This window comes from Mobula birostris, chromosome 13, assembly GCF_030028105.1.
Source record: "Mobula birostris isolate sMobBir1 chromosome 13, sMobBir1.hap1, whole genome shotgun sequence".
In the NCBI taxonomy this organism is placed as follows: Eukaryota; Metazoa; Chordata; class Chondrichthyes; order Myliobatiformes; family Myliobatidae; genus Mobula; species Mobula birostris.
Window position 1 is genome coordinate 6,298,191 of NC_092382.1, and position 16,771 is coordinate 6,314,961.

At 44.7% G+C, this 16,771-nt stretch overlaps 2 protein-coding genes across 8 annotated transcripts in view; one reads left to right on the top strand and one right to left on the bottom strand.

Annotated features, from left to right (window-relative positions):
• The window catches only part of LOC140208281 (uncharacterized), a 200,077-nt gene that overhangs the window by 174,946 nt on the left and 8,360 nt on the right, over positions 1-16,771 (bottom strand). For 2 of the 7 annotated variants that reach the window (XM_072276860.1, XM_072276859.1), the window contains exon 3: positions 5,118-8,990. The exons of 3 other annotated variants lie outside the window; for them this stretch is intronic. In XM_072276860.1, coding sequence (XP_072132961.1) covers positions 7,461-8,750 — 1,290 coding nt within the window. In that variant the 5' untranslated portion in view covers positions 8,751-8,990 and the 3' untranslated portion in view covers positions 5,118-7,460. Of the gene's footprint in view, positions 1-187; positions 1,653-5,117; positions 8,991-16,771 lie in introns of those variants that run through there. 2 more of the 7 variants (XM_072276862.1, XR_011888715.1) reach the window with 2 other exon arrangements.
• Positions 1-16,771, top strand: part of LOC140208272 (uncharacterized) — a 71,386-nt gene that overhangs the window by 6,808 nt on the left and 47,807 nt on the right. The window lies entirely within an intron of this gene.

The window sequence follows — 16,771 nt, forward strand, 5'->3', positions numbered from 1 at the left end:
CTTGCTAAGGTGAAATCGACAATGAGGAGGTCACAGATGCAGAGGATAATAGCTGAACATTATGTATCTGAGGGTGTGTTTAAAGTGGAGGAGTTGGAGGTGTTTCCTGGAAGTAAACCTAGTGAGCTTAGGCTCCCGTACAAGTTAGAAAAATTAAAGATGGAGGCTGTGGAAAGGCAGAGGCAGGTTGAGGCTGGACAGGCAGGAAAACAGCCATTACTATTCTGCCATCATCCATGCTTGTGTCCCCTTGCAATCAACTTTGGTGAGCTCTTCTCCCATGCCTTCGTAGTTCCCCTCACTCCACTAATAATGATGCATCTTCTTGTACCTTTCCCCTCTCAAAGTGCAGAGTGAATTCTAACATGTTATGATCACCAAGTCCACGTTTCCTTTACCATAAGCTTCGTAATCAAACCTGGTTCATTACACAACACCCAATCCAAAATTAACTTTTCCTTAATGGGCACAATTACAAGCTGTTCAAAAAGGCATCTCATTGGTATTTTCCAAATTCCCTCTCTTGAGATCAAACACCAGCCTGATTTTCATAATCAACCTCCACCCATCCCACTCATGGACTGTTTGTCCCACTCCCATCTGGGTAGACTACGCAGCATCCTCACCAGGACGGCCAGCCTCTGGGACAGCTACTTTCCCCAAGCAGTTAGGCTGATAAATGTCTCTACCCACTAACCCACCCTTCCACACCACCAAACACCTCTACTTTATCATTTCCTGTCTGTCATCTTATATGCAGGCATACTTTTATTTATTATTTTATCATTTATTATTATATTGTAATTTGTCCTCTACTGTGCCTATTTTCTTGTTTATTATTTATTGTAGTGCCCTGCACTGTTTTGTGCACCTCATGCAGTCCTGTGTAGGTCTGTAGTCAAGTGTAGTTTTTGTGTTATTTTACGTAGTCTAGTGTAGCTTTGCGTTGTGTCACTTAGCCTAGTGTAGTTTTGTGTTGTTTCATGTAGCACCATGGTCCTGGAGGTATGTTGTTTTTACTGTGCACTGTAACAGCAGTTTATGATCGAAATCACAATAAAAAGTGACTTGACTTGACTATACCGAGCGTCACTTTATGGACATACAATCAATCCGTGCACAGTTTACAAGCTGTGGATATATGTTTTTACTATTGTGTTTTTGTGCTGCATTGGAGCCGGAGTAATAATTATTTTGATCCCATTCAGATTTGTCTGCTGGAAATGGAATTAAACTACCTTGAATCTTGAATAAACATTTCAGCAGTCTGCAGCGTCACATTTCTGTCTCTCAGTGTTACTGCGGCAGAGCGTCACCCGGTGACAATGGAGTCCACAAATCAGGGGCTCCTGTTATTGTGGCAAATCACCACCGGGTGGCAGTGTTGTCCACAAAAGGGAGAGGTTTGCAGCGATATGGAGGGGTGTAGGGGGCTGGAAGCCAACTCTGCAAGTGGATGAAGTGCCAGTCCTGCCCCAAACCACTCTCCCCACCACCAGTCAGGGCCCCAAACAGTCCTTCCACATGAGGCAACTTTTCAACATCGTGCCTGTTGGGGTCATCGACTGTTTCCAGTTTTCCAGGTGTGGCCTCCTCGACATTAGTGAGACCCGATGTAGTCTCTGCATTCTGCACTCTGTCCTGATGAGATTCTGCAGATATTGGAGATGCAAAGTCACATACACAAAATGTTGGAGGAAGTCAGGAGGTCAGGTAGCTTCTACAGAGGGGGATAAATCAAAACAGAGATTTCCTGCTGAGACCCTTCATCAGGACTGGAAGTGGGGAGAAGCCGGAATAAGATGGTGCAGGGAGTGGAAAGAGTCCAAGCTGGTAGATAATAGGTGAAGTCAGGTAAGAGTGAAGGTGAGTGGGTGGGGGAGGTGGGAGATGAAGTGAGACGCTGTGAGGTGGAAGCTGGAAAATGCAAAGGGCTGAAAAGAAGGAATCTGATAGGATCGGAGAGCGGACCATGGGGAGAAAAGGAAGTAAAAGCGGAACCAGAGGGAGACGATCCGCAGTGAAGAGAGAAGTTGGGAGACAGAATGGAGGAGACGGGCGTGTGGATTGATGAAAGGAAAAGGTGGAGGTGGAAGTTAAAGATATCGATGTTCATGCCATCGAGTTGTAAACTACCCAGATGTAGTATGTGTTGTTGCTCCTTTAACCTGAGAGTGGACTCATCGTGTTAGTGAAACCGGAAGGGAGAGTGGATTAATAACTTTCCCCTGCGATCCCTATTAAATCGATCCTCTCTCACCTTAAAGTGGTGCCCACTGGTTGTTGATTCCACAAAAGTGGGGAAAAAGGGAAAAAAAACCATCGAAAACCTACATCACAATACAGGCACTTTGGCCCACAAAGTTGTGCCGAGCATGTCCCTACCTAAGAAATTACTAGGCTTACCCATAGCTCTCTATTTTTCTAAGATCCATGTACCTATCCAAAGGTCTCTTAAAATACCATATCGTGTCTGCTTCCACCACCGTTGCCGGCAGCACATTCCACACACTCACCAATCTTTGCGTTAAAAAAAAACTTACCCCTGACATCTCCTCTGTACCTACTCCCCAGCACCTTAAACCTGTGCCCTCTTGTAGCAGCCATTTCAGCCCTGGGAAAAAAACCTCTGACTATCCACACGATCAATACCTCTCATCAACTTATACACCTCTATCAGGTCACCTCTCATCCTCCGTCGCTCCAAGGAGAAAAGGCCGAGTTCACTCATCTGCTCACGTTCCCCATTTCTGTACACTCAGGGTCTGGGACACCTGCATCATGTCAGCCTCAATCTCCTGCACTTCAAGGTGTGAAGTCCCAACCTGCCCAGCCTCTCTCCAGAACTCAGTCCCTCGAGTACCGGCAACATTCTCATAAATCTCCTCCGCACTTATTCCTGCTTGATGTCCTCTCTCCTACAGCAGAATGACCAAAACTGGATACAATAATCCAGGCACGGATACCGTAACAATACCCTAACCCTAATGCAACCTCACTAGACTCTTCAGTCCATGAGCCACGAGATGTGAGACAGAGGCTGCTCAGCCTATCAAGTCTGTTCCACCATTCCTTTGTGTCCAATTGATTATCTCTCTCAACCCCATTCTCCTGCTTTCTCCCCTTAATCCGTGAACATCCATTGAAAACACACTCAGTGACTTGGCCTCTGCTCCATCTGTGGCAATGAATTCCAAAGATTTACCACTCCCTGACTACAGAAATTCCTCCTCATCTCTGCTGTCAGTGGATGCTCTATACATTGAGGCCGTGGCCTCTGGTCCCAGACCCACACAGCGTAGGGTGCATCTTCTTCATAGCCACTCTGTCCAGGCCTTTCAATATTTGATAGGTTTCAATGAGATCCCCTCTCTTTCTTCTGGACCAGTGAGTACAGGGTCAAAGCCGTCTAACGCTCCTCATACGTTAACCCTGTCATTCCTGGAATCATTCTTGTGAACCTTCTCCGGACGCGCTCCAATACGAGCACATCTTTTTCTCAGATAAGGGGTCGGAAACTGGTCACAATACACCAACAGCAATCTGACCGATGTGTTATAAAGCTACAGTGTCACATCCTTGCTCTTATATGCGAACATTACAGCTGTCATCCTTAATCAACTCAATCTGCAAGCAAACCTTCAGGGGCTCCTGCTCACCGACTCCCAAGTACCTATTTCTGATTTTTGTATTTTCTCCCATTTATTTTTTTTCTCTCTGTCTTTATTCTTTCTACCAATTGTACATGACCGTACACTTGCATACACTGTATTTCATCTGCTACTTCATTGTCTGTTCTCCAAACCTATCAAAGTCCTTCTGCAGACTCCGGCTCTGCTCTAAACTACCTGTCCCGTACCTATCTTTGTATCAACTGCAAAGTTCATCACCCAGGTATCAATTCTGTCATCCATATCATTCAGATTTAATATGAAAAGATGTGGTCTCAATACTGACCCCTACGGAACACCATTAGTTACTGACAGCAAAACAGAATTGCCCACATTATTCTGACTCTTTTTCCCTTATCAGTCAGGCAACCTTCGATCCAGACAAGTATGTTTCCTGTAATTCCATGAGCTGTGATCTTGTTAAGCAGCCTCACATTTATTCCACATCTGACTTGAGCTTCTCCTTCTCTAATGTCAGGGTGAATTTGATCATATTTAGTCACTTGCCCCTAAGGGTTCTTTGAACGTAAGTGACCTAATTAATTCCAGTTCATTACAACACCCAATCCAGAATAGCTGATCCCCAAGTGGGCTCAACCACGAGCTGCTCTAAAAAAGCATCTTGTAGGCATTCTAGGAATTCCTCCTCTTGAGAACAACACACTTAATTTTCCTTATCACCTGCATGACAATCCTCCATGACTATTGTAACATTGCCCTTTTGGCACGCATTTTTAATCTCCCATTGTCATTTGTGGACCACATACTTACAACTGATTGGAGGTCTCTATAAAATTCCCATCAGGGATCTTTGTTTTCACATTTGCTGTTCCTTAATTCTACCCACAGATTCTACACCTTCCAACCCAATGCCACCTCTTTCTAATGATTTTAATTAATATTTTACCAACAGAGCCACACAACCCCACTATTAGATTGTTCTTTCAACAAACATACAAGTATCTGGGAAACAAGAGGACCTGCAGATGCTAGGAATCTAGAGAACTACACACAAAGTGCTGGAGGAGCTCAGCATGTCAGGCAGCATCTATGGATGGGAATCAACATTTCGGGCCAAGACCCTTCATCGGGACTCTTGATACCCACCTATCTGGAATATCAACAAGCAAAGAAAATAAAAAGTAGTGTGAAATAGGGAAAACCTTTGTCAAAATTTAGTTCAAGGCTTAAAAAAAACCTGCCAAACAGAGATCAATTGTTAACAAATACAACAAAGGCAATAAACACTTTCATCAATACCGACATTGACTTTTTTTTAAAATAAAAATATCTTGGTCCCATTTCAATCAGCAAAATTTACAAAGATAACTAAGAACTGAAATGATAACTTTAGAAAAGGCTATTTACACTCAAACCCACTTAGATTGGACAGAATGAGGAAGAGAAATAACACACATGAAAAAGAAATCACACAACAGTCAGATACAACTTGAAAGTAAATATTTTCATCAAAAATGAACACAATTCAGCACTCCAGGTGTGTATATGCAATTGTGATAAGTAATACAGACCAGAAACTTAAATGAGAGGCCAACTCAGAAAAATGAATAATCACTATGGAAGAAAACATTAACCAGTGGAATGAGTACGACCCTCCATGGGAGACATCCCAACGATCTGAGCAGATGAGATGTTGACAAGGAAGCATCGAGCACCTGACTGAGAGTTGGAGACCTCTTCCCAGAAACAGAGGGGTTCCTTGCAGAAATACGGGACAAGGTGGGTAACAAAAGGAAACAAACAAATGAAAATATATGAAATACAAACCAACAATGCAGCAAGTGCAGAAAATGCCAAGAGAAACCAGACACCATCCAACACATTCCAGGATCCTGCAGCAGTTTAACTCAATCTGATTACTTACACAGGTACAATCAAGTGGCAAATATCATTCACCAAAATCTTACTTCAAAATATAATCTCATGAATGACCACCATAATTTCATTGAGGCACCATAGATTCACGCCTGATTCAGTTTCAGAGTCAAAATCTTACAAATTATATAATAATCACTACATTACTACTAACAGGACAATCAATAACCATCCAGATATAATATTACAGGATAAACAAGCAGGAACAACTCCCTCAATAGATAAAACCATTCCCAACACACACATGTTCCTCGACCAGTGGAGCACCTCACCACAGGCATTGTTTGTATCATCAGTCAGACAATGGAAAGATTTTCTCTGTCAATCAGCTTCCAAATGTTGCCACTCTGTCATTCATTGCCACATCCCGCTGCTGATTCCCTTCTCCTCATCATACATTCTTATACCGACCATCGTCCAGAGCCCCAAACTCTGCCCTGTGCGGACCAACCTCTGGTTTCTGACCCTGAGTCCATTGAACATCCAACTAATGGTTTCCCATTCTGCTTTCAGTCTTTAGAGGAGAGTAGTGTTTTCAACAACACTGTAGAAGCAGCGAAAATGGCCCATAATGTGGAAATGAGCCCTGAATAAGGAGATTAACTCCCAATGTCATTCTTTCTCAGTCCAGAGATTTGAGGGGTGAAGAACATCTCAGACAGAACTGCAGTCAGCTCAACTTCTTCAGTCTGCAGAAAATTCAAGGGAAACCTCTTCACCCACACAGTGGTGACTGGGGCCCATCCCACAGGGAGAGTGAGAGATGAACAACAGGGGAGGATTCAAAAGGGCTGTCGTGGAACTGAATCACTGGCTGGGTCCAGCAGGCCTGAGTACACTGGTTGTGTTATAAACACGCTAAGTACCAAAGACAGAGTTTAAAATAGAACTGATTAATTTGTCACAGATGCAGAATGTTAAACTCCAGTCCCATTAAAGGTGAATATGTAGCAGAAGAAACTCCTCCCATGCCCAGTGACCAGGGTGCAGACTGGGTGTGGTGAGCAGCAGCAATAATTGCAGAGTTCAGCACCGACAGTCACTCTCGAAATTGCATTCAGCAACAGTGATGGACAAATATCCAGCATGCAGCTTATTGAAACTTTCTCCCCAGTGTGAACCTGGCAGTATGTCACAAGTGTAACATGCTGTAAGGTTTCACTGCTAATGTAATGGCCTCTCTGCAATGGTTCACTGCTGAGGTAGTGGTTTGTAGCAGTAACATTTAGGTTATGACTAGAGATAACAGGGTTTTGGAGTACGGGGCTATCCAATGGGAGAAATGTTCTTTCTTGAGAGTCTGGAAGAGAGATTTTCATGGTCTTTTGCCAAGGAGGGATCAGAAGACGTGAATGGAGAGAGTGGGCCCTTTTTCTTTATTTTGTTTTCTTTACTAACCCTGTAGTCAAAATAAGAATTATAATTCTCAATTATTTAATCACATATTGTGTACTGCTTGTTATTTTGGGGTACTGATTTGTAACAGGGGACACATCGTGCAGCATCCACCCAAACGAGATTTCTTAAGATTGGCCGGGCCGGGAGCTATCGACCCCCACATTAAACTGCTAGTCGAAGTGAGAGTTACAAGGTTAGATGACTGAGTGAATCGCTTCCCACATTCACAGCGGTTGAACGGGTTTCCCCAGTGTGAACTCAATGATGCAAACCTGATTGATTTGGCTGAGAGATTCTCTTCCCAAAGTCCGAGCAGGAGATCTGCCTCTCCCCAGTGTGAACACACTGATGTCTCTGTAGTTGAGATGACCGAGTGAATCCCTTCCCACAGTCTGAGCAGGTGAACGGCCTCTACCCAGTGTGAGCTTGCTGGTATCTCTGTAGTTGAGATGACCGAGTGAATCCCTTCCCACAACCAAAGCAGGTGAACAGCCTCTACCCAGTGTGAGCTTGCTGGTGTCTCTGTAGGTGGATTAACTGAGTGAATCCTTTCCCACACTCTGAGCAGGTGAATGGTCTTTCCCCAGTGTGAACTCGCTGATGTACCTTAAGTTGAGATGACGAAGTGAATCCTTTCCCACAGTCTGAGCAGGTGAACGGCCTCTCACCAGTGTGAACTGACTGGTGTCTCAGTAACTGAGATGATGAAGTGAATCCCTTCCCACAGTCTGAGCAGGTGAAAGGCCTCTCCCCAGTGTGAACTCGCTGATGTACCTTTAGTTGTGATGACAGAATGAATCCCTTCCCACACACTGAGCAGGAGAACGGCCTCTCACCAGTGTGAACTGACTGGTGTCTCAGTAACTGAGATGACGAAGTGAATCCCTTCCCACAGTCTGAGCAGGTGAATGGCCTCTCCCCAGTGTGAACTCGCTGATGTACCTTCAGTTGAGATGACGAAGTGAATCCCTTCCCACAGTCCGAGCAGGTGAACAGCCACTCTCCAGTGTGAACTGACTGGTGTCTCAGTAACTGAGATGACGAAGTGAATCCCTTCCCACAATCTGAGCAGGTGAATGGCCTCTCTCCATTGTAAACTCTCTGATGCGCCTTCAAATTCGATGACAAAGTAAATCCCTTCCCACAGTCTGAGCAGGTGAATGGTCTCTCCCCAGTGTGAACTCGCTGATGTACCTTCAGTTGAGATGATGTAGTGAATCCCTTCCCACATTCCGAGCAGGTGAACGGCCTCTCCCTTGTGTGAACTCGCTGGTGAGCCATTAGGTCAGATGACCAAGTGAATCCCTTCCCACAGTCTGAGCAGGTGAACGGCCTCTCCCCAGTGTGAACTCGCTGGTGTGCCATTAGGGGGGATGACTGAGTGAATCCCTTCCCACAGTCTGTGCAGGTGAATGGCCACTCTCCAGTGTGAACTGACTGGTGTCTCAGTAGGTGAGATGCCTGAGTGAATCCCTTCCCACAGTTTGAGCAGGTGAACGGCCTCTCTCCAGTGTGAACTTGCTGATGTACCTTAAGCTGAGATGACTGAGTGAATCCCTTCCCACACACTGAACAAGTGAACGGCCTCTCCCCAGTGTGAACTCGCTGATGTACCTTCAGTTGAGATGACTCTACGAATCCCTTCCCACAGTCTGAGCAGGTGAACGGCCTCTCTCCAGTGTGAACTCGCTGATGTACCTTCAGTTGAGATGACGAAGTGAATCCTTTCCCACAGTCCGAGCAGGTGAACTGCCGCTCCCCGGTGTGAACTCGCTGGTGTGCCATTAGGTCAGATGACAGAGTGAATCCCTTCCCACAGTCTAAGCAGGTGAATGGCCTCTCTCCTGTGTAAAATGACGAGCGTGCCAGTCGGTCAGATGACCAAGTGAATCCCTCCCCACAGTCTGAGCAGGAAGGATAGTTGATTGAATCCCTTGCTCCACTTCTTAAATTTCTGGACAGAGACAGCAAAACCGGCGTATTGTGTTCGAGGTTCCCATAGACAAATTCCTTGTCATTTTTAACCTGTAAAAAGATTTACAAAATCCATCAATGGGTGAAGGACAACATTTCAGATGAGATCACGAGTTGTCACGGTTGGTCTGGCATCACTCTGTTTCAGCGAAATTCAACCCTAGTTGGAGACAGAAGTCATCTTCTAACTGGGCACAGTGCTGGTATCTGGAATGACCATCAAACTCTCTGATGCTCTTCCTGTCTCTATGAGAATGGGGCATTTCTGTCATCTCCAATCTGTGACCTGGCTCAGTTTGACTCTCTCCATTGGTATTATTCCCTGTTCCCATTGAATTCCATGGGTTCCTGGTCCCACAGTAACTGAAACACGAATAGCCGGCAGTGCATTCCACCATTCTCTGTGTGAAAAACCTACCCCTGTCATCCGCTCGTTATCTATTTACAAGCACCTTAAAACTATGTCCCCTCGTGTTAGCCATTTAGCCCTGGGAATAAACCTCTGGCTATCCACACAATCAATGTCCCTCATCATCTTATACATCTAAGAAAGGCTCTAAACATGAACAAGGAAATTATACACTGCTTTGAGGATTTGTTAGAAATATACAAAATTATGAGGGTATAGATAAGGTAAATGCGAGCAGCTTTTTCCACTGAGGCTGGGTGGGATGACAACCAGAGGTCATGGGTAAGTGGGGAAGGTGAAAATTTAACGGGAACATTTGGAAAAGCTCTTTACTGAAATGGTCGTGAGCGTGTGGAATGAGATGCCAGCACGTGGTGAATATGAGCTCGGTTTCACCATTTAAAGAAGTTTGGATGGGAGCCTTGATGGTTTGGGTATGGAGAGCGATGGTCCCAGTGCTGGTAGTTGCATTAGACAGATTAAATGATTTTTCGTCATTGACTAGATGGGCCAAATAGCCTGTTTGTGTACTGAACTTCTCCATGTTTCTATGACAGAGAGGCTGGTCAAACTTGTTTGGAAGGGAAAAGGTAGGAGTGACAATGGAGCAGTGATGGCTGGAGCTTCTGGGAGCAATTCAGGAGCCGAGTGATCGATACATCCCAAAGAAGTGGAAGCATTGGAAACGCAGGAGGACACAACTGTGGATGAAATGAGAAGCCAAAGCCAACATAAAAGCCAAAGAGAGGGCAAACAGAAGAGCAAAAACTATTGGGAAGCTTTCAGAAACCAACAGAAGACAACAAAAAAAAAGTCGGATGAGCTTGGGGGTGGAATTATGATATTGTAGTCATTAATGAGTCTTGGTAGCACCCAACAGTCTGAGGCATTTGGAGGAACAAAATATCCCGGGCCTCAATATCTCTTGAAAACCGAGGTTCCCTGCACCAGTTACCTTTCAACTTTTATTTTGGCAGGCATATACAAACTAGACACCCTCAAAATTTCACGTCTGAAGGCCTCCCACTTACCAAGTACTCCTTTGTCAGAAAACGCCTGTCCCAAACCACACTTGCCAGATCCTGTCTGATACCATCAAGATTGACCTTTCTCCAATTTAGAATCTCAACCCGCGGTCCAGACCTATCTTTTCCCATATTTACTTTGAATCTTACGGCATTATGATCACTAATTTCTGTCACCAGCCCTGGATCATCAGCTCATTGCACACTTCTACGTCAGGAATTCTACGTACTGATTAAGGGCACATTTGACAAACTCTACCCCATCTAGTCCTTTTACAGTATGGAGGTCCCAGTCAATATATGGAAAGTTAAAATCACTCACTGAATCAATCTTTGTTTCTTGGCATGGTCTGCGATCTCTCTACAAATTTGTTCCTCTAAATCCCTCAGACTGTTGGTTGCAACCAATTCCCAATAATGGCTACAATATCATAATTCCCTGTCCTGAGCTCATCTGGCTTTCCTATCATGCTTCTTGCATTGTGATATACACAGCTCAGCACATTCATCGCACCATGCTCAACCATTTGATTGCCGACTCTATCTGAGGTCTGAACAACATCTGACTGGTGTCAAGAGGACAAACTCTCCCTCATTGTCACAAAAACAAAGCTGATTGTGGATGACTGATGGAATGGAGACAGGCTAACCCCTATTGACATCAATGGATCTGGGGTTGAGAGGGTGAACAGCTTTAAGTTCCTCAGCATAAACATCACCAAGGATCTCACACGGTCTGTTCATACCGGCTGTGTTGCGAAAAGAGCACAACAGCACCTCCTTCACCTCAGACGGTTGAAGAAGGCTGGGATGGTGCCCCAAATCCTAAGAACTTTCTACAGGAACAGAATTGAGAACATCCTGACTGGCTGCATCACTGCCTGGTAAGGAAACTGTACTTCCCTTAATCGCAGGAACCTGCAGAGAGTGGTGCAGACAGCCCAATGCATCTGTAGATGTGAACTTCCCACTATTCAGGACATTTACAGAGAAAGGTGTGCAAAAAGAGCCCAAAGGATATTGGAGACCCAATTCACAACCACAAATCACAACCATTGGATGTTCCTGCGGCTACCATCCAGGAAACGGTACCACAGCAAAAGGACCAACAGGCTCCGGGACATCATCTTCCACCAGGCCATCAGACTGATTAATTCATGCTGATACAATTGCATAACTATGTTATATTGACTGACCTATGTACAAATTATTTATTATAATTTACTATAAATTACACATTGCTGATTTAGCTGGAGACATAATGTAAAGATTTCTACTCCTCATGTATATGAAGGATGTATGTAATAAAAGTCAATTCAATTCAATTCACCCTCTCCACTATCTGTTCTGTCATTCTGGCTCCCATTCCCCCAACAACTTATTTTAACCACATCACCCCCTACCCCCACACTAGCACTAGCAAGCCTTACCACTGGGATATTAGTCCCCTCTTGTTCTGTTCCCCTAACAAACGAATCCCCTATCACCCCTTTGACTTTCCTCTGCCAGGTAAATCCCCCCAACAGTTTCTAAAGTGGATCCACCTGTTGTTGTGTGGGATGGCCACAAGAGTACTCTGCGATGGCTATTTAACCTCATTCCCCTTCCCGACTCTCACCAAGTTTCCTGTGTCCTGCACTTCAGGTGTAACTCACCTCTCTTCATGTCATATCTATCACCCCCTCCAGCTCCTGGATGATCCGGAATTCATCCGTTTCAAGTTCCAACTCCTTAAAGTGCAGGGTTACAAGCTGCAGCTGGATGCACATCTTGTAGGTGAGGGCATCAGGGACACTGGAGGTCTCCCCACCTTCCCACCAATGTCCTCCCTAATTTGCAATGACCAGTGTGCACATAAATCTTGTATTGTGCTTTTTTTTACCCAGTGTGCACAGTGAATTTTATATAGAGTGGTATTCATTTTAACAGCTATCAAATCATTGTCAATAAGAACTTTGATTTCCTCTGGGTTTGATCGAGTCCCATCTGCATTCTCACACAACCTATGTAACAGGCCTGTAACGGGTAATGAAGGATTTTCTCACCAGAGCTTTTGCACATTGTCCATATTTGGTTTGCTTGCTGAATTACGCTTCAAAAAGTCAGATTTCCAAATATCACTCCACTTCTTCCCACTTGTAAATTCTCCAGCAACTTTTGCATGGGCACAATATACACAGGTAACACCAGTTTCTGTATTGTACATAAATATTTCCCCTGAACCCTCCTGAGGAATTGAGGATATTAAAAAAATCATTTTGATCCTATGTAACCTCTGGCTGCAAGGATAACTGGGACTGTATAGGAATTTTTGAACAAGTAAACTCTGTCTTCTGCGGTTAGCTAAGACAGGCTCATTACTGGTTCTCTGCGGCTTGCAGAGAGATGCACTGAGAGCTGATAACATTATACCTTGCACCCTCTTTAGCTGATAATATTATACATTGTATCCTCATTTGAGTAAAGAGAGGAGGACTCGCCGATAAGGACAGGAATGAACATCTCTCTGTAATTAAATCAGGGCCTTGCAAAGGGAATACCTGATAAGGACTGGACAATTTATCAATCTGTAATTAAAACCTTGATTTAGTGAACTCTCTTATCTAAGTAATTAAGAATGCTGACCAATTAAATTAGCCAACATGATTAAAACTAATAATAAGTATTGGCCTGACAATGACCAAAATCAAATGCAACAAGCTTTGACATATTATTGGGACCCGGTTTTCCAAACCATATCAACCCCAACAGGAACTAGTATTAAAGGTGAACATCTTAATTAACGAGAGCTGTATAACTCATCTCCTTCTACCTTAGGCTACAAATTTATCAATCACCCCTGCTGTGGACACTTTCTGGAGGTCCAAGATCCGTATGCAGCACGACCGCTGGACTAAGTGTGTAAATGTAGGACCGGGCTATGTTGAAAAATAAATATGTGAGGTTTTCTAAAATTGACTCCTTCTACCTTAGGCCAAGAACTTATCAATCACCCCTCGTGCTCACCGCTCTACAGCTACCCCGAGTTCTGGCTATTACTAAATGTGCGGCCCACAGCCACATGTCTGACCGGGTCACTAAAGGCAACGCTTTAGCAGATTAGACAGTGAAAAGTGCAGCACAATCCTCGGTAGTTGTAGTCCCCTCGGGTTCCCGTCAAGCAACCCTCTGTGACTGAAGCAGAACGGGTTTGCCAGACATGCGGGAGGTACGTACTTTTCAGGGGGACGCCTCTGAGGAGGAGCTCAAACTGTGGTCCCAGATGGGGTGTCGGAAAGACCCCGACCCAGGTTTTCAGATCACCCCAGTGGGACAGGTTTGTGTTCCTACACAGTTTTTACCAATATTGGTCGATTATATACATAATTGTACACACCTGGAAAAGGAGGGAATGGTCGGTAACCTGTACCCTGCACACCGGGTACGACTCCCTTGACAGGTGAATCTTTCTCGTGTCTACAAGTTGATTTTATTGTATTGCCTAGAGTATATTGCTATAGATACTCCTTAGTTATTATAGATGTGTTTAGTAGATGGATTGAAGCTATTCCAACTACCAATAATACTGGTATGACTGTTGTGAAGGTATTATTATGGGAAATAATTCCCAGGTACTGAGAAACTGAGAGATACTGAGCTCTGACAATGGCCCACGCTTTGTGGTGAAAGTAGATAAAGAGACATGTAACAACATGTAACAACTTGGCTATCCAGCAACAATTCTACTGTGTACACAACCCACGGCCCACTGGCATTGTGGAAAGAGCCAATGGCACTCTGAAGAGTAAATTGGCCAAACTAACGGTGGAGACTGGACTCACTTGGTTGAAGGTTCTACCGTTAGCCCTGTTCCACATGAGGGTTACCCCACAGGGGAAAACAGGGTTGTCACCAGCTGAAATCATTTATGGACGGCCCATGAGGACACCCTGGGGACCAAGACCTTGGGTACCATTGTTCCCAGTAAGTCTACCAGCAAAATTCAATATGCATACCCTAGGGGAAGAGATGGGGAAATATACATGCAAACTAACCAAAATTTTCCAAGCATTACATTCACAGGTACGACAGGCTTGCAAGGAAGAGAACTACCCCGCAGAGAGGAGTGACTATCTCACCCTAGAACCTGGGGATTTTGTCCTGATCAAGAACTGGGATCGAGGGAATCTCAGACCTCGGTGGAGAGGACCATATCAGGTGTTACTGACCACTCCCACGTCTGTGAAACTGAAGGGGCAATCTCGGTGGATACATCGAACAGACTGCAAACATGTTACTGAAGGAACTGAGTAGAAGGACTCTCTCGGACTAAAGGAAGATGTATTGGTTGATAGTGGTATTTGTGTTTATGTCTTTCAGAGGGCTCACCCCAGCATCCGGGGGCCCCCATGTTAACACCTTTCTGTCTCTCTGTCACACCTATGCCAAACAGGTAGAACTAGGTGTCTGCTGGGTTTGTGCTGAAACTCCACAGCATGGTAAAACTACGATTACAATGTCAGAAATCCCGCTCAACCAGAGTGAGGAACTCTCAGCCTGGGCTTTCTCAAATAACACCCGGGGGAGAGAGGTGAGGAACTGTGGTCTAGTCAGAGATGACCATGGCTGTCAGTGTTTTGAGGGATGGTATCTCAGGCCTCCACCAAACAGAAGTTCCTATACTGGGAAACATGCATCCTGGCCATACTTGCAGGTGGCCAGCAGCAGAGAAGAATAACTAAGACTGAACAACTTTGGATGATCACTTTTCTCTCCTATGGAGTAGCCAGGAATTCACGAGAGATAATCAATTTGGCTACAGCACTTGAGGAGCTGGCCACAATACTGCAGGGGCCCTGACAGAAACACAGGCCCAAGGAACAAAAATATCCACTGAAATTATTGCAATTTGGCAAACAGTCCTACAGAATCGTATGGCTTTAGATTTTATCCCAGCTGAGAAAGGGGGAACCTGTGCTATTATTGATGCAGAATGCTACACTTATTTCCCTAATGAGCCTACTAACATTACATCCCTCTCTGGCCAAGGAGACTGCAGCATTAAATAGGGCAGGATTTACATGGGGTCACCAAAGGGTCGAAATGGGGGTCTTCAAAGGCCTGTTCGGTAATATGTGGGGCATGATATTGCATTATGGCCTAATAGTTGTAGATATCATTGTTATAATTACTGTTGTACACTGTTTTTACCCACTGATAAGTCAATGCTGTATTCGGTTGCTTTCTCTGTAAAACATTACTGCTTTGATCATCATGTACTGGTCAAAAGGAGATCATTGTGGACTTCAGGCATGGCGGGAGTCACACTCACGTCCCCATCTACAACAACGGATCTGTAATGGAGCGTGTATCAAGCTTCAAATTCCTCGGTGTCCACATTTCCGCGGATCTCACCTGGTCCCTGAACTCCTCCATCCTGATCAAAAAGGCGCAACACGCCTTTATTTCCTGCGCAGCATGAAGAAAGCTCACCTCTGTCCCAGGATATTGACGGACTTTTACCGCTGTACCATTGAGAGCATACTCACCAACTGCATCTCAGTGTGGTATGGCAATTGTCCCGTATCGGACTGCAAAGCACTCCAGTGTGTGATGAAAACTGCACAGCGGATTATCGGCACCCACTTGCCCACCATTGAGAACATCTACCATAAACGCTGCCTGGGCAGGGCGAAACACATTATCAAGGATGCATCTCACCCTAACCATGGACTTGTTACTCTCCTCCCATCCGGTAGGCGCTACAGGAGCCTCCGCTCCTGCACCAGCAGGCACAGGAAGAGCTTCTTCCCTGAGGCTGTGACCCTGCTGAACCTCACATCACAGCGCTAAGCAGTATTGCACCCATATTGTACTGTCTCAGTACTTTCATATTTGTGTGCTGTAGCACTTTTTTAATTCACAGTTATTTTGTAAGTAACACTATTCTTTGCATTTCTGGTCAGATGCTAAATGCATTTCATTGGCTTTGTATTTGTACTCAGCACAATGACAATAAAGTTGAATCTAATGATAAGATATGTTAAAGGATTAACTCTTTGTTAAACAATAGCAGCCTGTTTTTCTGAAAGAAACTGCTGATGGTCAACAGATGTGCTAAGCCACGCTGAGCCACATTTCTCCTTGAGGGTGGCTAGCTGGGGTTTCAGGATGCTTATCTCCTTGTGCACTCATGTGTAGAGGTAGGACAGATTCAGTCTGTTGTGTGTGTGTAAGCCATTATGACTATTTTGTAATTTGTCTTTAGCAAATAACTTTGGCTCCAGCCTGTCTTGTGTGGGGGGTATCTGGACGGATATATCTGTGGTGTAAGGGGAATTGTTAGTCAGTTAGTGGATTGGGCAGAACAGTCATACACTGTTCCTGTTTGAGCGGCTAACTGAGTAAGGCCAAAGTGC